Raw genomic sequence first — 21,299 nt, forward strand, 5'->3', positions numbered from 1 at the left:
CTGTGGGTCTCCCCTTCAGCTGGAGGGGTCTTGCCTTCTAAGAACTATGCTCCACTCCACTTGCTATGGCTTCTATTACCTCCCCAGGAGACTTCATTTCCTATGAGAAAGAGCCACTTACTGACAACATGTCAGGGACACTTGGAGCAGCTTCATGATAATCACACATATTTCCTCCTTCCACTCCTCCCCAAATGTGGCTTATTTCTTTGTTCTTTCATTTCACTCCAGGAAATGGATGTGAAAAGAAGGTCAATGAAACCCACCTTGCTCTCAGCCTGAGGGTCGGTTACGTTCTAACATGTAAAGGGAAGCTTGGCTTCTTAGAGACCTGAGACCATGTGCTTAATCTTAACTTTCTCAGTTACACAGACATTTAAATGAAGGTGTTCAGAGGATGTTGAACAATAAGATTTTCAAGCCCTTCTTTCCCAGATATGGGTTTCATCTCCAAAGGCAAGTTTTTCTCTTCCCAATTTATTAATTAAAGCAACTCGATGGATGTGTACTCCAAGAAGGCGGGGTCTGTTTTATTCATTCAGGGGCTAGAACAGGGTCCAACACATAGTAGTTGAAGGTTAAATGTTGAGAGTAATTTGTTGAAACGTGAATGATGACCATAGAGGCTCAAAATGCTCAACTCGTGCCTAGTTTTTACATTTAGTATCTAAAAAATTATACAAGAGGTGGTTAGGAATTTGGTTTGATAGATTTAAAGTTACAGCAGCAATTCTTAGAGCCTCATCTTGGTTACTTGAAAAAATCAACCAGACTCCCTGTTTCCATTTTGCCAACTGTACAAGGGGCTATCGGCAGTGTCTTCATCATGACAGGAGAGTGCAGAAGTAAGCACAGTGCTTAACCAAAGTAAGTGCTCATAACACCTACCAAAGACGAGCACATTTAATGGGGTGCTTTCCATCCCAAACTCTTAGCTCATGCTTTGTCTGAATGAAGATGCTTAAAATGCCATAGATTACAATGTCTATCAAGAATTCAGGCCCCTGATTTCTGGTTTCATCTGATAGGACAGAATTGTCATGGACTCATGATCATTGGAAGGGTCATTTAAACTAAACATTAGTCTCCAAATTGGATGAATTTGGAACTATTATAGACAATGACTACATGTCCTAAACCTGACTTCTGAAAATGTAGCGTGTATGAACGTGCAGGGCAAGAAAAATGCAGTTGTCTCTCAGTGGTCCCAGGACATTCCTTTTATAGAACAAGACTCCAATGGAGTTCTAACATACAAAATTATCTCAGGAGGAGGCCCCATTTGGGAGCCAGAGGATCCCAGGCAGGGATTCCTAACCCCAAGCCCCATTCCCAGCACCCCCAACTGCCTGCAGTTATGTGACCCTGGACAAGGCATTTAACCTCCTGGGACTCTAGCTTCTTTATCTATGAAATAACATTGGCTTCCTGCCTCCCAAGGATGCCAGAAGGAAGGACAAGTTAACATTTACATAGCACCGCATGAGTAGGACATATGATAGAATAGGAAAGTGTCTGTAATTTTTAATTTTTTGGCCTCTGGTCAGGATTTCTGGACCTATTCCTTATATCTGTGCAGTATTAAAATAGCAGACAAGCATAAAAGAAAGTTCTAAGCTGAATTCAGGCAGGATAACTGAATCATAGCTGCTGGGCCTTTTTGTTTGTTCGCTTGTTTGTTCATTAACTTTGCAGGAAGGAGATATGTGGGGGAGATGCCCTGATTGCTACTGGGAGAAGTATCTGACTTTGGCCTGTATTTGGACGACAGCAGACAGGCACTCCTCTTGGAGAACAGTAGGAGGCATGGGTGGAGTGGCCAACGTTTGGAGTTCATCAGGGTGGTCAGCTCCTAGAGGGCAGGAATTGTGTCTTATGTGTCCTATATCTCCAGTACCTTTCCAGTGCCTGACATATAGTTACTACTTAGTTTGTGTTTATCAAATGCAGCAGTTTTCAACCAGTGTGCCGCAAGAGTTTTTAAAACATGCAATAACTGACTATTTAGTCAGGGGCACTGACCTCTTTTCCCTGAGATTGTCAAATAAAAAATGACAACAGCCAACACAACAATAGCCATCCAGTGTGAATGAATCAAAATTATACCTATTTTTTTTGTCAGATTGGCAAAAAATATATTTTTTGGTGTGCCACAGAATTTTAGTAACAGATGAAAAGCTTGAAAATTGCTGATCTAATGAATGAATTGACTAGGATCTGAATGCAGCTTCATTCTTTACCAGCTACATGCTCCTTTTCCTAAGTAAATTGGGAGTAATAACATCATCTTTGCAGGGCTGTTAGAGAGACATGTGTAAAGTGCCCAGCACACTGTCTGACATAGTTTTGTGCACACAACCACAGTACCTGTCGTGATGACCGTGAACCCTCTACCACTAATGCTGGGGACACAGGACAGTGCAGTAGCCAAAGCATGGATAGGTACACATTCTGGCCTTGGTACTTATAAGCTAGTGAGCAATGGTTTAACCTTTTTGGAACTTGGTTCCTCATCTGAATGAAAGGAAGACAAAATCTGATCTACTGAGCAGCTCAAGGTCTAGAATATAGTCCAGGATGGTAAAGGGCCCAGGATGTCCTTTAAAGATTGTTTATTGTAACGTACATAAGGAAAATACACAAAACATTATAAAACAAAGTGAATGACTATACAGCTACAACCGAGGTCAAGACATGGACTATTATTGCCAGCACCCCAAGAGTGCACCATGTGCCCACAGATCATTTATACTCTTCTGTCACTTAACATTATATCATGTACATGTCATTTAGAATGTTTAAAAATATGTTTAACTGTGATAAATTATTCAAATATATGAATGTGCTACAATTTATAAACCACTCTGTGATGGTTGGCAATTAGAGTTGTTCCTACACACTATTTTAAGTTCTTATAAACACAGATCTGTTTTGTCCTTCTGATATGCCCATTGCTTCTTGTACAATCACCACACTGTTTCAAGAATTATAGCTATAAAATATACTTTAATATCCAGAAGGGAAAATTATTCCCGCCAATCCTCTTTTGAAAACTTCCTAGCTATTCCACTGATTATTTTCTTTTTTCTTTTGAAACATTCTCAAACTTACAGAAAAGTTGCAGATCCAGTTCCAATGAATTTTCTTCCAGAACCACTTGAGAATAAGTTACTCTATGATGCCCTATCACCTGCAAACACGTTAGTATGTTTTTACAAGCAAGGGCACAGGAATTGAAAGTTAGTGTTGATGTATTACCCTCACCAGAAGCTCAGACCCCATTCGAATTTTGCCACTTGTCCCAATAATATCCTTTACAGCAAAAGGACCCAGTTCAGAGTCATGTATTGAACTTAGTCTTTTGTAGGTTTTTAAAAAAATTTCCTTTAATCTGGAAAAGTTATTGGGTCTTTTATTGATTTTTGTGAACTTTACACAAGGAGTATAGGCCAGTTATTTATAGAATGTTCCTCAATTTGTGTTTATCGTGTATGTCTTCATGATGATATTTATGTTATCCATCTTCAGCAGGAATAGAAGTGACACTGTGCTCTCACTGCATTTTATCAGGTGGCACATAATTTCAATTTGTCCCATTATTCAGAATGTTTACTTTGATTGAGGTAGTATCTTCCAAGCTTCTCCAGCTATAGTTTTCTTTTTCCCTTTGTAATATACAAATATTTTGTTGTGAGCTATTTGTAACTATGTAAATATCTCTAAAGTCTCCTCTCCATTCATGTATTACTAGTGTGGATTCATGATTTCCTATTTTATTCTATGGCTTATAAGCAACTACTATCATTATTAATTTTAATTGATCATGAGATCCCCTTCAGGATTGTGTGTGTGTGTGTGTGTGTGTGTGTATCTCTCAGTTGTTCTTTGAGCACTCCCTTAGTTTCTGGCACAGCAATATTGCTGGTTCATCTGAGAATTTTCATGTCCACCCTCCAAACTAATCTGTGGTATCAGTTATTTCTCCCGAGAGCCCTGGTTCCTTTTAGTGGAGAACAGTATTTAGAATGAGTGCTGTCATTGCTACAGGAGTGTCATTGCTACAGGTGCTGTCATTGCTACAGGAGTGTTACTGCCTGGGCCCTCTCAGTGGACAGAGTGAGGGAATTTCCTTTAAACCAGTCCTGGAAGAGCTGCAGCTGGGGATTCAGCAGAGCTAGAAGAAAGGCCAGTGTCCAAAGTTTTTGTTCCATGGTGGAGCTGGGTCTGGTGCAGCATCAGGCTAGTCAGAGTCCATCAGTCCATTGTGTGGGGTCCACATGGCCATGTGGGCAAATGCAGGGGAGCACCCCCCCTTCAATGAGAGAGCCAAGAGCCCAGAAAGCAAGAGAGGGAACTCTTTTGTTCAGGAGCTTAAATATCAAATCTTCCCTTGCTTGCAGTGGCACATGCCTATCCTGGCCAGTGACCCCTTCCCAGGTGTGACTGACAGACAAGCACCCTCCCCTACGTCACCCAAACTTCACTGGGCATGCGTCAGAATTGCAGCTTCCCTTTGCTCCTTTCCTGTTATTAATAACTGGGTTAATTACAATGCTATCAGCTGGAGCCCTGCTCATTCCACTTCCTGGAGCCCAGAGCCCTCCCCCACATCTTTCAAGTCCCCTTCCCTGTCCTGATGGGCTGGATTGTACCCCAGAGTTGCCTTTCAAAAACTTAGGTTGTACCAAGCATGCATAAATTTAGTCTTCTTAACTGAAGATTGAGAGATCTCAGGAAGGAGATTTGGGAGTCATGGGCGGTGAGGCTCAGTTTGGAATCTTCTCTCCCACTTCAGTAGCCTCTTTTCTGCTTACCTTTCCTTCCAGAATTCCCCAAGAATTCTTTTTCCTTCAGTGCATAGAATTCAATTGGGTTCCAAGGCTCAAATTTACGGAAACCCTAGTTCATAAAATGCTTTGTTCTTTGCAGAACAAAGAACCTTCCATTGTAAGGCAATTTTGCTTATAAATTTATTATAAATATATGTTATATAGAATATGCATGATATATGTACAATGACATGCATCTTATATTGCATATTATATGTATGACATAATATACGTAAACATTATAAATATATTTATAAATAACAAACACCTGGTTTTTCTTCTTTTGACTATATTAGGAATAATTAAGGCAATTTAGGGATAAAAGGGCCTGCTGAGTTTAGGGATAATTAGAGTCTGGGTCTCCTCAAGATTCACCCATTGTCTTGTGAAAAGCTGTTTGGCGTTGGCGGCAGAATTTATTTCTCAGGTGTAGGGTGTTTAGAATCTGGAAGTAGGAATTATGTAAACCATGCACCTTTAGAAACATCAGGGCAAAATGGCTTTTCAAATATTTGAGGCTTTTTTCTAAGATCATGATTAAATAATAAGCAGGGGGGCGGGAGGTAAGGGAGGGAGGGAGAGATCCAAAGAGTAGCTCACACCGACTTTCCTAGTTAACCCCTCACCTGTGCAGGTCGACTCAGATTTGATTTCTGTGTATTTTGACTCTAAATAAACCACATAGAAAATGTAAAAATGAACGCAGAGTACTCATGCCAAGGAGCAGCAGCTATTTCAAGGATCCCACGCGATTGGAATACGCTTTACTCCTGGAAAGCTTTGCCCTGGTGCCTTAGTGGGGTGCAGGAAGAGGGCTGGACGGGCGCTCCTAGCAGTGACCTTTTGGGGGGCGCTCCGCCCTCTAAACGCCGAGCGGCCGGGAACCGCAGCCCCGGCTGCTCCCGAGCTTCCCGCGCGTCCCTGGCCCGCGTCCCACCCCCGCCAGGCCGCCTCCCCGCCCTCTCCCGCCGCCGCCCACGCCCCCGTCGCGAGGGGCAGGGCAGGAGCCGGTGGTCGGCCCGCCCCACGACCCTTTTAAAGCGCCCCGGGGAGGGCCGGGCACGGTGAGCCCGGCGGCGGGGAGAGCGGCGTGCCGAGCTCCCGGAGCGGCGCACGGGGCGCAGCGCTCAGGACGGCCCTGCCCGGCCCCGGCGGGCGCTCCCAGTTCCCCGACGGCCCCCGCGCCCCGCGGGCCCCCGGTGGCCCGGCCATGCGCCTGGGCTAGTGCGCCCCGGGCGCCGCGCCGCCCCGCGCCGCCCCGCGCCGCCCGCCCCCGCCGCCGGCATGCTGCGCCCGCTGCTGCTCGCCGCGCTCTGCCTGGCCGCGCGCCTCGGGCCCGCCCGCGGCTGCCAGCTGCCGTCCGAGTGGCGGCCCCTGAGCGAGGGCTGCCGCGCCGAGCTGGCGGAGATCATCGTGTACGCGAGGGTGCTGGCGCTGCACCAGGAGGTGCACGGCCTCTACAACTACCTGCCCTGGCAGCACGAGGCGGGCGACGCGGGGCTCTTCTACTCCGCCGAGATCGAGATGCTGTGCGACCAGGCGTGGGGCAGCATGCTCGAGGTCCCCGCCGGCTCCAGGCTCAACCTCACCGGCCTGGGCTACTTCTCGTGTCATTCTCACACCGTGGTCCAGGACTACTCCTATTTCTTCTTCCTCAGGTGAGCCCGGCCCCTCGCACCCACCACCTTCTCTGCCCTTCTGCCTGACCGCCCGAGGTCGCCGTTATCTGCAGCCAGGTCAGGACTCCCACAGAATCCTGTCCGTGCCATATGAGAGTATGCCTTGGGGTCCTCCCCTCACTCTATCCGACGCCTCTACAAAGACACCAGGTGTCTCTGGCTAAGGGTGGTGAAAAAGTAGGAATGATTTCTGTGCTTCATGCAAAGAAGATTGTTTCAGGCAAATGACCAAGGTGGTTTTCAATGCTTCATTTGAGTCAACTTTTTTTTTTTTTTTTTTTTTTTTAAACTGGATTCAGTGGGAGCAGTTTGGGTTGGTGAGAAAGAAAAAGAAAAACCTTTGAAATCAGACTGTTGTTGGGATTCTGGTTCTGCTCCTTCTGATTTTGCGCAAGTTACTGACCTCAAGAACCTCAATATCTTCACCTCAGTAATGTGAAAAGCAAGGCTGATTGAGACTAAAACACGGTAACTCATGGAAACACCTGATGCAGGTTAGATGCAGGAATAGTCACACTTTCTTCTCCCCACCTGCTTGAATGTCAGGATATGCATGGTGTGGAATACAGACCAGCTGTGCTCCTGTTTCACTCATATTTGTTGGTATCAGTCTCACATCAGCTGCCAACAGACCTCAATGCCAAGCCATTCAAAATAGCCAAGGTTTAGAGGAGCGGGCTTCTGGGGGTAAGGCCCTGAGTCACAGTGCTTCGAAGGGGATAGAGGTGAGGACAGGAGGCCTCCCTGCTTGGAGACTCCTGGGATCTTGTGCCATTCCCTGAAAGTTGGCCTGTGGTCAGGATGGAGTGCATGTGCATAAGAATTCAGTCAATGGGTTCCACTGAAGTCTGAAACAGAGAGCAACAGGTGGAACCCCAAATGCATTGGTTGTTTCCGATTGAAATAGGAGAGTGATACAGGGCAACTGAGAGAAACATCAAAATGGGATCTAACATCTATACCCAGAGAGTGAATTAACCAAAGTTGTGATTTGTCTTGGTTCCAGTCTGCCCAGCGTGTGAAGGAGCGGTAAGGATATTTGAATGACTGTGACCTGGGTCTGCAGATTCACTTTGAGCTTTTGAGATTTCCCATTTCTCTGAGATGGAAAACAGTTAAGTTCCACAGAGGACTTCCATAAGCCCATGGCAACACATGTTTTCCATATTGGAGCCAAAATATCTAAGTTTAGAATACATGGCGTGCTTTGTGTTGGCTTGAGTGGTTTAGTCAGATTCAGTTGAATTTTTTTTCATTGCTGAAGAAGTGTTGTTTCTAAATAAAGCCAGCAAGGACTAAGACTATACCTTACTTATACAGGGAAACTTAACTCAGATTTTTCATATTTCTATTTAGGAAAAACATTGAGAACCCAGCTATAAAACTATACAACAACAAAACTTTATTTTCCAAAGAAAAAAGAGCCGGAGTACTTGAGTAGACATTGTTCTGGCTCCCCCCCCCCCAACTTTGTCACGAAATAGAGTTTTGTCCACTGGCTCTGTGGTGGTCAGCCAGCTCTTTCATCTTTTGCTCTGACATTTACAAAGAGTTAGGACAGAAATAAATAGTCAAATAGTAGTCTGATAAAGCTCCATTTCGCAGGGCTGTGTTTTCCTGTGTCAACAGCTGCATACAAATCATTCCTGCTCTGTTATCCGGGACCCACTGAGATAGACTCTGGTCAGTGTCACAGTGGGAAGTGGCAGTGGAGACTCACTGGTGAGCTGGAGTGTGACTTCCATCTCTCCTTTTCCTTTTTGTGACTTTGTCTTTCCAACAGGCTATTTATTCTAGGCTCTATAGAAATGTTAACTAATTTGTGCTGTACTCATTTCCTGCCAAGTACTTTATTTACTCTTATTTTCTAATGCAGTCCTTGCACTGCCACCAAGGAGTAAGGTGCTGTTATTACCCTGTTTCTCCAGATTGGAATACTAAAGCTTAGAGAATTTTAAAAATTTGCTTCATGTCAGACAGAAGATAAGGAGTAAGGGCAGGATCATTCCAACTGGCCATCCCAGCTGACCTTACATTCACCAAGAAACAAGGAACACTCTCTAGAAGGAAGGCCTCTTGGGAGATATACAAATAGACAAACATATATATATATATGCAAGCACACACTTTCCCCCCTGCTTCACCCAAAGTCATCTTTTTGAAAACCTTAAGAATAGAGGCATGTACCTGAGGCAGAGAATAATTAGAAACAGTAACTCCTCTGATGAGAGCCATGTGAGACATGGTTGTGTAATTGGCAAGACTGTCAGTCTTCTCTGACTCTTGATTAAAGCTGGTACACCCCATAGATGTCTCTTCTACATCTTCTTTTTTCCTCTTCCCCACTAGGATGGATGAAAATTATAACCTCTTGCCTCATGGAGTCAATTTCCAAGATGCCATCTTTCCAGACACTCAAGAGAACAGAAGGATGTTTTCCAGTCTTTTCCAGTTTTCAAACTGCTCCCAAGGGCAGCAACTGACAATTTTCTCCAGTGACTGGGAGATCCAGGAAGATAATAGGGTAAGAACTGGCTGTACCCGGTGCAGCAGCAAAATAGTAGCCACATCTTGTATGAGTTTTGTGACCAAAGGAGTCAAGAATGCTCTTTCCAAAACCCAGACTAAAGAGTGTTATCCTTCCTTCTCCCTCCCTGCCAGCAGTTAAAAAACACTGCTCAGAAACTTCAGATTCCTAAGGCTTTACCACCAGCATGGGGTCCCTCACAAAGTGAGGGAACAAGATGGGAGGAAGGTTGGTACACTGTACCTCAGTTTCCTTTTCTGTAAAATGGAGACAGTAGTAGCATCTATATCATAAGGCTGATGCAATATGATTTCACTGTGTAAAATGTGTAAATATGTAAACCCCTTAGCAAAGTGCGTGACAGGGTAAGCACTCTACACATGTGAGCTGCTGTGACTACCATCATTATTGTTGTTTTGGTGTTATTGATAGCATAGGCCTCTAAGAAATTTTCTAAGAGGAAAGAAAATGTCCTTAAGGAAATTAAATGGAATAATTATCATGGCTAACACTTCTGTGATTTTTCATTATAGTTGTTAAGACATAGAGGTACAGGGTGGTCAAGGTGGTTGTGGAATGTAAGGGTCAGGATGATTTGGGGGGTGAGTATATCAAAGGGGTCTTCCAATCTGGGGCAGATGCCAGAGTTGTGGGGAAATTGTGAGGATTGCTACTTTCCCAAAGCAATGTCATTACCACAGTGGAAGTGGGATGATTGTGGAACCAAGCCATTCCTCTGTATGGGACTTTTTAAGGCAATGTGACAGACTGCTGGAGAGACTTTTGCTGTGGGGATGTGGGTACCCCTCAGGACAAGGACTGTCTTATGGGTTAATGAGCCATTGCACATGTTTGGGGGCTTCCTTCCCTCCACCCTTATGTGATGGGTTTGGGTGAAGTGCTTTTCTCTTGCGTGTCGGCCTAGGGTAGCTGCCTTGTTCTTCCGAACATCATTATCTTCTGTCCAGGGCTCCCGGGCACCTGGAGGCCTTCTTCATGCTCTTGCACAGAAACCATTAGCATGATGGGCAGGTACATCCAACTAAGGAAAACTCTATTTTTGCTTCCTGAATATTATCAAGAGATTATTCCCTTAGATCTACTTCGTTAACAGCAGTCTAGAATCCTCTAACCCCTCCTCTACGGTTTGTCATAAATTTCTGAACACTCATCCTATAGTTTGCTCCCAACATGGCCCCAAGCACCTGTCTCTTCCCCTTCTCCATACTCACTGGCAGCTACTCCATACTCACCTGGGCCTGCCAAGTATAAGCCTGAGTGTCCCCAGCCCGAGTCATGTCTTAGCACATTCCAAATTGAGGCGCTGGTGTTTGAGTCTCCATTTTGTAGGAGTTTTGCTTATACTCCTAGATTCCTGATAACAATAGGTTTAAATGAAGAGATCAGATGTTATTCCAAAAATATCTTAGTAGCTTAGCCCCAAACTCTTTGGCTACATAACTTATTAGTCCGATGGTCACATAATGAAGCTATTAACATTTTCTGGAATTAGATTTTCCATCGTTTGAAAAAACAGAACAATAGGACTGTTGAGAATTGCTTCAATGTGAAGGCAGCCCTGTTTCTGGTGCTCAGATGTTGATCTTGGGGAGAAGTCCTTTCCATTTTCCCTCTAGTCACCCTGGGCTCCTAGATAACAAAGGGAGGGTGTGCGAGGTGGCTCTGAGGGGGAGTCAGAAGCTTTGGGGGAGGAAGATAGTTGTTCCAGCTCCTGCGTAGCTGCATTTGGAAGTTAGATCTGAGGTACTGTGCACTTTTCAACACCTCTTGAACCCCTTGCATTTTTTCTCCTGCCCACTTTGAAAGGTAGCACATCAGAACAAAGTTAAATTAGTGAGCTAGTTTAGAATTTAATTTTAAACTAAAATTAAATGTCTTTTTTGGGTCAGTATTATGATTTACATCTTATGATGCTCCTTGAGGAATTTTTATGTACTCTGGAGTGATTAAAGTGGCTGTGAATTGATGACCTCAGAGTTGGATGAGGAATTATAGGCACTCCTAGTTCCTTTCTTCAAAAGAATGCTCACGCGTTTCTGCCTTTTCTTTCTGAAGGTGAGCATCACATTGTCGTTCCACCCGGGATGAATATATCTGGTCAGCAGCAGTCTGTGTTTTTCCCATGGTGGCCCTCAATCTAGGGGGGGTCAGAAGAGCTGTTCAGTCACATTTTTATTCCAGAAGGAATAGATCCGAGGATAGTTTTGAAAATCAGGGCACATGAATGCTTCCCGTGTTCCGAGACGGTGGGAAATGGCCTGGACATTGCCCATCGCACGCCTTTCATGTATGACGTGCCATGTCTTAGATCACAGCGAGTTCTTGGGCTTTCTAGTGTCTGTGCTGTTGCTCTCAGCTTCCAGTCAGCTCGGGCAGTGATCTAGACCGTGGTGGTGAAGGCAACTTTTATTCGCTTCACTGATACTTCTCACTTTCCCTAGCTTGGGGGATCAGTGAGTCTGGAACTCTATACTCAGTGCAGATGTTAAGTGAAGAGGAGGAAAATCGTACATAAGGAAGCTTTTGTGATGTACACCCAGGGCCACATTCACCTCACCCTCAGCAGCAAAGTCCTGCCACTCTCTAGTTCCATCTTCAAGTGTCCCACCGGCGCCTCAGTAAGTAGAAACACATCTTTCAAGGGTCGCGAGGAAGTCAGCAGTGTTACTGAGTGTTCAGTGCCGCCCTCGTTCAGTGTCATGGTGTTAATGGGACCTTGGGGATGTCTTTGGCAAGTTGGAGCATCCACCAGATTTACTGGCAGGATTCTTGCCACACCAGCCAAGGACATTTTTCTTTCTTCTTTTCTATCCTGCTGGGTGAGTATAACTGTCAAAACAAAAGTTGGATATTTTCCCTTCTCTGCAAGTCCTGTCCCCTGGGACCCAGACCCAGACTGGCTCATAGTTGTCTAGGTCTGTCACAAAATGTCATGGGACTGAAATAAAATTTATGAGAGTGCTCTGCCATCTCAGTTTTCTCTTTTTCGCAGTTGAGAAGGGTGGGGGAGTTATTCGCCAGCTGTGTTAGAAGGAATATAAGCTTGTAATCTGAACACCTAGACTGGCTGTGCCACTTTCAGAGGAATGACCGCAGGAAGGGCCCTTCATTTCTCTCCCACCTCTGACACCCATGCACCCAGTTCTCACCCACCCTCCAAACAGGTAGCTGCTGTTATTAGTTTCTTGTAAACATTTTCAGTGAGTATTTTCATCCAACCAGTAATGCAGAACAAAATACAAAGTCCCCGATCCATAAAACTTATAGTCCTAGTGTTGGTGATTGACACAATCAAAAGACCACATTAATGACCTTATAATTTCAAATGGAAATAAATGCTCCAAAGGAAAGAAAAGGAATAATCAAGGAGTCCGACCTAGGCTCAGGGATACATAAAGCCTTCTATGTTGCACTGATACTGGAGCTAAGATATGCTGGGTAAAGACGCACTGGGGGAGATGAGAGCAATCCAGAGAAGGACAGTACGTACAAAGGCCCTGTGGTAGCAGGATACATGGTGCCTTTGAGGAAATGAAAGCAAGCCCCTGTGGCTGGAGCAAGGGGAATGAACGAGATCAATGAGGAAAGAGCATTAGGTAGGACCAGACCATGCAGGGACTGATAGATCCTGGTGAGAATTTGGGCTTTGGCCTAACAATAATAGGAAACCTTTTATGTTTTGAAAGCAAAGAGTGATAGAATCAAATTCACATTTTGAAAACACCAGCTAGATTGGAGGGGATCCAAGTGATGTGGTGAGAACAGGTAGGTTGTTATAAAGCTACCAGACAGATGCTGGACTACGGTGAAGGCAGTGGGGATGGAGTAAAGTAGGCAAATTTGAGAGATTAGGAAACAAAATAAGTAGGTGTTAATGATGGTTTGGATTTGGGTGGCAAAGGAGGTTGGGGGGCAATGACAATTCCTGTGTTTCTGGCATGTAAACTGTATGGCAGGGCCAACACTGAGAAGTGGGAATATGTTTGGTAGGGGAATTCATGAGTCTAGTGTTGGACATATTGAGTTGAGGTGGTTGGATCTATAAGTTTGGAGCTTTGAGAAGTGCACCGAGTGGAAGATATACCTTTGGGACTGAACAGTAATTTGATGTCAGTTGAAACTGAATCCGAATGAGATTCCCAAGGGAGAGGGCATAAAGAGGAGTGGAGACCTGGGGTTGGACCGAGCCTTGCGGAATGCTATCATTGGTTGAGAAGGAGGAGTCAGAGGTGGAAGAAAACTAGGAGAGTCCTGGGCACAGCATGTTTCCAGAGGATGACTGATCAACAGAGCCAAAAGCTATTGAGGTCAAATAAGGTGAGGATTGAAGACCACTCAACTTTGGTGGCCTAATTGAGGACAGTTTCCACTGAGGAAGGGAGAAGACTGTAGATTGTGAGGGTATGAGGAGCGTGGTGGACAAGAGGGTATGGAAATATGAGGTGGGCAGCTCTGCCACGAAGCTTGGCTGTGGGTGGATTAATAGCTATAAGGCTGCAGGTGAAGCGGCAGAACTGGTGAGGGAGGGGTTTTGTTATATTTAAGGATGGCAGCCACCCTGTTCAAGCCACCGTGGCCTCTGTATTCTCACGCTTCAGACACTGTCTACCCAAGCAGACGACCCAAAGGCAGGGATATCTGTTTTGTTTACTGTTGCATATCAGGTGCATTTTTATGCTCTCTCACACGTTTGTTAAATGAAGAATGTCTGTCATCCAAGGAGCTCTGGGGCCTAAGCAGGGGCCTTCTCTGACCCTCCCTCCTCCTTCCCCTGCCCCCTCTCTCTCATGCTGGACTATGGTGGAAGCAGTGGGGATGGAGCAAAGTAAACAAATCAGAGGGATTTAGGAAATAAAATCAGTAGGTTTCTCCCCTTTTCAACCTCCCTCAACCCCTCCCCCCTACTCTTACCTTCTCTCATTCTCCAAATTAATATTTAAAATCCACATGCCATAAAATTTACTCTTTTTCATGGACAATTATGAATTTTGACAAATGCACATGGTTGTTGTATAATCACAATTATAACAACCATACAGAGAAGTTCCATCATCACAGAAAACCTCCTGTGTGTCAGCCCTTTACAGTCAGGCCCTCGCCCAACTCCGCTCCTGGGAACCACTGACTGGTTCCCGCCACTAGTTTTGCATTTTCCAGAATGGCATATGAATGGAATCATACAGTATGTTAGTATGTTGTATATTTTAGTTTGCTGAATCATAGGTAAGTGTATGTTTGACTTTATAAGAAACTGAAAAACTGGTTTTGAGAGTAACTCTACCATTTTGCATTCACATTAGCAATGTGTTAGAGCTCCACTTCTGCATCCTAATCAATATTTGGTGTTAGGTAAAAAAAAGTGGACTTTCTAATGGATGTGTCATGGTATCTCTTTCTCGCTCTCTCTTTTTTTTAAGGATTCCACATATCAGTGAGATCATATGGTATTTGTCTTTGTCTAACTTATTTCACTTAGCATAATGCTCTCAAGGTCCATCCATGTTGTCCATATGGCAAAAATCTCCTTTTTAAAGGCTGAATAATATTTCATTGTGTTTGTTTCACAGTTTCTTTATCCATTCACCTGTCAACAGAAACAGGTTGTTTCCGTATTTTGGCTGTTGTGAATAATGCAGTAACATGGAAGAGAAGATGTACCTTCACCTACTGATTTCATTTTTTAGGGGTATATACCCAGAAGAGGGATTGCTGGCTATTATGGTAATTCTTTTTAAATTCTTTTGAGGAACCTTCATACTGTTTTCCATAGTGGATGTACCAATTTACATTTTCACCAACAGTGCATAAGAGTTCCCTCCTATCTACATCCTTGCCAACACATGTTGTCTTTTATTTCTTGGGTGATAGTCACCCTAACAGGTGTGAGGTGATATCTCATTGTGGTTTTTGGCTTCCATTTCCCTGATGATTAGTTGGCTATCTGTATGTCCTCAGATCATCTGCCCATTTTTAAATTGGGTTATTTGGTTTTTTGCTGTTGAGTTGTATGAATTTCTTATATATTTTGGTTACTAACCCATTACCAGATATGCAAATATTTTTTCCCATTCTGTAGGTTGCCTTTTCACTTTTTTTTTTTTAAAATCCACACCTGAAGATTTTTTTTTTCCATTGCTTTTCAGAGAGTGGAAAGGAGAGAGAGAAACACTGATGTGAGACACATTGATTGGTTGCCTCCTGCACGTAGCCTTACCAGGGCCGGGGACGAGCCTGCAGCTGACACGTGCCCTTGGCCAGAATCGAACCCGGGACACTTCATTCCATGGGTCGATGCTCTAACCATTGAGCAAAACCGGCTAGGGCAGTTGCCTTTTCATTTTGTTGATGTGTTGTTGTTTTTTTGCTGCACAGAGGCTTTTTCATTTGTTGTAGCCACTTTGCTTATTTGTGCTCTTATTACCCTTGCATTTGGTGTCCAATCCAAAAAAATCATTGCCAAGACCTGTGTGAGGGAGCTCACTGCTTATGTTTTCTTCTAGGAGTTTTATGGTTTCAGTTCTCACATTCAAGTCTTTAGTCCATTTTGAGTTGATTTTTTGTGTATGGTGTAAATAGTCGTCCCACTTTATTCTTTTGTATGTGGGTGTTCAGTTTTCCATTCACTGAAAAGACTGTTTCTTCCCCATTGTATATTCTTGCCTTCTTTGTTGCTATTTAACTAGCTACTTATGGGTAGGCTTAATTCTGGACATTCAATTCTGTTCCATTGATCTGTGTGTCTGTTTTTATGCCAATATTATACTGTTTTGGTTACTGTAGCTTTGTAATATAGTTTGAAATTAGGGAGCATGATGTCTTCAACTTTGTTGTTCTTTCTCAAGATTGCTTTGACTATTCAGGGTTTTTTGTGTGGTTCCATGTGAAATTTGGAACAGTTTTTTTAAATTTCTGTGAAAAATGCCATTGGAATTTTGACAGGGATTGCATTGACACTCTAGATTGCTTTGGATTCTAGCAATCTAGAATCCAAAATTAATATTGTTAATATTTTAACATTAATTTTTCTATCCCATGAACTTGAGATATATTTTCATTTATTTTTGTCTTCTAAAATTTCTCTCGTCAATGTTTTAAAGTTTTTAGTGTAAAGGATCTTTTTACCTTCTTGGTTAAATTTATTCCTAAGTATTTTCTTCATTTTGATGCTATCACATGTGGGATTGTTTTCTTGATATCCTTTCAGATAGGTCATTGTGGGTGTAAAGAAATGTAACTGATTTTTGCATATTGATTTTGTATCCTGCAACTTAACTGGATTTGTTTATTAGTTTTAACAGTTGTTTGTGGAGCCTTTAGTGTTTTATACATATAGGATCATGTCATTTGCAAACAATTCCATTTCTTTAATAGACAGGACTATTCAAGTTATCTATTTCTTCTGGCTTGTGCCACTGTGTCAGTGCAGATCTGGGGTTGGCCTTAGGGCAAGACTGGATGAGAAAAAACCAGGGGCTTTCTCTGTACTCTCCAGGACATGGGGCCCTCTTGCTGGGTCTTCTTGATAGATAGGGGATTTCTCCTGGAGATTTTCCTGCATAATTCTACGATTCATCCCTTGTTGGTTCAGGTCTCACTGCCTCTAATTGTTTAGTTTTCAGAGCCCACAGGTAGTTGCTTTTTGTATTATGTGCAGAGAATTTGAACTGTAATCAGTGGGAGTCATAGGCATCCAGCTTCCTTCATTTTGACGGGCACTGGAAGTTGATGTTTCCTTTTGTCTAGGCCCATTAAGAACATTTGGTCAAACTTGGGTAGAACATACTGCAGGGATGGAAAGGAGAGTATCGATTTCTGATTATTAAGAGCAAATAAAAATGGGAAAGATGATCTGTAGTTTTTAAAGTGAGGTTTGAACCCCAAATGGATGAAGATAATCAGAACTCGGTTCATCCAGATCTTCCACACACCCTAGAAGTATTTGATTAAAAATGTCCCTGGAAGGTTGCTGAGACAGTCTAGTTCACCAGGTTATTTGTTCAAGAACAGAGGCCCCTTACGGATGGAGGGGTATAACTTCAGTTTAACAGATATTTAAGCACCTATATTCTTCTTTTACACATCAAAATTTCAAAAAGTGGTATTTTCTTAAAACCTAGTTGAAATGCAGATCTGAAATTTTATCAGTGAATTCTTTGTATTCCTACCTGAAAATCCATTAGTCTGTCTTGCACTTTGAATGGATTTTCCCCCATGCATGATTTTAATATGATGAATTGACTATTTAGAACATTCAGTTATACAGATCTTGCATGTTAAGACTTTTAACTAATACCGTATTAATCTGCACCTTCTGCTCAGTTTTGCTGTGAACCTAAAACTGCTCTAAAGTGGTCTTTAAAATTAAAATTAAAAAAATGTTTTAAAATCCTATTCATTACTATTCCATCGATCTCAACAACAAATTCTTTTAGTATTGGGAAAATGTCAAACACACAGTGGCAAATTTTCTAAAATTCTAATTGTTGCTTGAAAGCTTGAATTTTATCCCTGGTAACAAATACTGGTAGTTGTTTTCTTTGAAGTGACAGGCTTGCTTTATCCATTTTCAAGAAAATGTCTATCCAGTACTCAAATCTGAATAACTGTAGTTTGTCATTTATTTTTTCCAGTAAAAACAGTGTTGCATGGAGAGAGCCACCAGTTCAGCTCAGAATTCAATCACATTGTGCTTTTCCTTGACAACCATTGAACTTTGATAAACAGCTGAGGTGTTTTATGTGTGCTCTGATTTCTTTGCAAAGTGTTAAAAACATGTATATCCAAAGATCAGTATTTAATGAATGATTTCATTAAGACTATTCTAAAATTAAATTGGCTTTTTCTTTTCTTCCCACACAAGGCACTGAAGAATACAATGACTATTAGTATAATTTGGTGCCACTGCCTAGCCTTGCTCTATGTGCCAGCAGTTTTACTCACCTTTGCTTTTGCACCAATAGTGCAGATGTCATCACAGTAAAAAAGACATCTTAGTAATATTCCAAAAATAGTTTTGATCTCATGAACCCCCTGAAAGGATCTCAGGGTCCTCCAGAAATCTGCAGACTTCAAGAACTACTGTTGTAGACCAACTCAGTGATGGGAGAATGGTACAAGAGGAGGTGTTACTTGAGATGAACACTCAAGGATGGGGATCCTTTCACGGTCTGAGCTATGAAAGGGGGATGTGTGACCTCATAATAGGGCCCGGAATTTCAGAAGACCTGGAGTAAACATTGACAGGAATGATTTCAGCCTTTGGGCTTCTAGCGCTGAGAATAGTGGGAAGTTGCACAGTTAGGGTTGGACCAGATTATAGAGGGCTGTGGGTACCGTTGGAAGGAATCCAGTGCTGGGATTCAGGAGGTCTAGATTCTAATCTGGACTGTCCCCACTAACTAATATTAATCTCGGGCAAATCCATTTACCTTTATGGTCTTCGTGTTCAGCACATAATACATGCTCAATAAATATTTTGTTCTTTGAAATTAAATTATTTTATCTCTGGAAAATTAAGTGGCTATATTTTATTTTTCTGAGAGTTCTATAAACACTAAAATTATTTCTGTTATTAATATCACAGTTGAGTCAACTGAGGCCTGATAAGTGAAATGGAATGTGGGTAGACAGTGACAGAACTGGAAATGAGACCATTCCAGTCCATTCTACTTCAAGACCTTCGAGTCCTTCTACTTTTGCCTGCTCACTGGACTGCCTCCCATACCTGAGAGGCTTTCTGCTTACAGAGTAACTGTTACTTCCCTCACCCACTTCCTACCTGCTTTCCTTCCTTTCCCCGGCTGGTCTGGTTTTGTTCTCCAGTTATGCTGCTCGCACAGACTTGTTTTTTCTTGGGGCGCTTTTCATAAATACAGTTAAGTAATGAATTATGCAAATATTTTAATATCTCTGTCCCCCAACCAGGGCTAAATTCTATACAAACTCCTTCATTGTTGTATTCCCAGGACCTAGCAGTGCCCTCACGTAGTTGGTTCTTACAGCAATAAAAATAAGGAGATCATTAAATATCACATGAGTGGTGTGGGCAATACAGCTTTCGGAAGTCAGAAAAGGGAGGGACTGGGGAGGCCTCGAGCATTCCAAGAAGATCTCAGAGAGGACCGGGCGCTTCATCTAGACCTTGTAAGATGACCTGTCAGTACAGTTTTCACAGTGCTTTTGAGGTTTCTGAGATCAGGCAGTTAGTTCACTTATTTCTTAGGTGAAGGCTATTACCCTACTCTCCGGTTGTCACTACTAGGCCATTCACTTGTCCAGATAGAGCCAGAACTGTGAAGTAGGTTGGGGGCTGGTCTTCTTTCCTGCCTTCCTCTAAGCACAGTTATTGAACACCTACTATGTGTTAGGTACTGGGAATAGAAAGGAGAACAAAAGAAAAGCACTCCCTTTCCTCCTAGAGCTTATCTTGCTGTGGGATGTGGGAGAGACAGTCAGTACATCAGTCACTGAGCCAAATGTCAGATTATTGGCAAAGAATTAAAAGAAGGTAATATGATAGAGAGGAACTGGTAGCTACTTTAGGTTGAGGGGATGACACATTGAAATCTGAATGAAATGTGGCCAGCTAAATGAAGATCAGGCAGAAAAGCATTCCAGGGAGAAGAGAAAGCCAATGCCACTGGCCAAGACAGACTGCCTGGCACACTTGAGGGATGGAAAAGTATGTGTGGAGCATTGTTGGTGGGGGAAGAATGGAACAAGATGAGTTCGGAGAGGTGAGCAGGAGCCAGACCATTTAGAACTTTCTGAGCAAGGATGAGAAGTTTAGATCTTTGTGCTTTGGGAAGCCATTGGATGGAGTAATGTGATCTGAGTGATGGAGGCTTGAACTAGGGGATGGATAGCAGTGGCTTGGGGAGAAATGACTGGATTCAGGATATATTTTGGAAATAGAGCTTTTCCTGTGTTCTTCCAATTTGTCCTTGATCAAATGCCCTCTTCCTACAGGCCTTCGGCTACCCCTATGGTGTTGGCCCAATACCACATCTTATACTGCAAAATGTTATACTTCCTTTGTGAAGATTTGAATCTTAATAATGAACCTTCTTAAAAATAAAGTTCTAAGGTGGTGATATGCATCTTGGTAGGGCTTTAGAATGAGTCATGAGTTCTAAGCCTGACTCAGTACCAACTGTTACTTTGGATATCACTGAACCACTCTGAACTCAGTTTCATTACTTGTAAAATGGGTCTAATTATATCTACTATGCCTCATTCACAGCACTGCCGTGAAAAACAGCTGAAATGACATTTAAAAGTACAAAGTAGTGGTTTGTGTAACATTATGCCATGGCTCTTATGCCTCCACACGTACCCATTCTCCTTCATCACATATCTCACCAGAGTAAGAATAAAAGATCTCACGGAAGATAGGCTTTTATCCCATCAGCAAGGATTTTTGAGTACCTCCTGCATTCTTAGCACTGTGTCATGTATTATGGAGAATATAGGAGAAGGGGACCTGGTGCCTAAACTCCAGTATCTAGTTGGAGGGATACAATGAACCCACCTGGGAAGATGGCTACTGCTGCTGGGCCTCATGAGATGGAAAGGATTAGGAAAGATAGAGGGGAGAGAAGAAGATGAATTCAGACAGAGAAGAGCGAGACTGAAGACTGAGAGATGAGAATGAGGGTGTGTTCGAGGATAGTCGTGCTGCATGCAGGGAAACAGAGACAAATGAGTGTCCATGAGTCTGTCTGCACTGGCCATTCTCGACTTGTTTTTATTATGGGCATTCACAGAGGAGAACCCCTCCTGCACGCAGAGGGGATGGTTTGTGGCTGACTGTGCTGGCTGTCACTTCTCTACTTTTGCCATCAACTATGAGTTTTATTGAAACACAGTCATTATTCTTCAACATTAATGCTATCACTATATAGTTACTGTAAAAAAAGACTTCTTATTTTGGAATAAATATAGATTCACAGGCAGCTGCAAAGAAATGGAGAGAGGTTTTTGGTACCCTCCCCCCATTCTCCCCTGTGGTGAACGTCTTATGTAACGATAGTACAATAGCAAACCAAGCGATGACATTGGTCAAGTCTACAGAGCTAATTCAGGTGTCACCAGTTATATGTGCACTTGCGTGTGTGTGTGTGTGTAAAACTAGACAAATTTGTCACGTGTAGCTTCCTGTCACTACCACCGCAATGAAGATATAGGACTGTCCTATCAGCCAGGGTCTCTAGCACTGCCCTTTTACAGCAACACCTTCTTCCC

General features: G+C 43.0%; 1 protein-coding gene across 1 annotated transcript in view; it reads left to right on the forward strand.

Moving 5' to 3' along the window:
* Positions 1-6,113: 6,113 nt before the first annotated feature.
* CCDC3 (coiled-coil domain containing 3) overlaps positions 6,114-21,299 on the forward strand; it is an 85,826-nt gene continuing 70,640 nt past the window's right edge. Inside the window, exons 1-2 of the mRNA XM_016203906.2 lie at positions 6,114-6,487; positions 8,858-9,032. Of these exons, the coding sequence (XP_016059392.2) occupies positions 6,114-6,487; positions 8,858-9,032 (549 nt within the window). The remainder of the gene's footprint in view (positions 6,488-8,857; positions 9,033-21,299) is intronic.

Source organism: Miniopterus natalensis, chromosome 1, assembly GCF_054644295.1.
Source record: "Miniopterus natalensis isolate mMinNat1 chromosome 1, mMinNat1.hap1, whole genome shotgun sequence".
NCBI lineage: Eukaryota > Metazoa > Chordata > Mammalia > Chiroptera > Miniopteridae > Miniopterus > Miniopterus natalensis.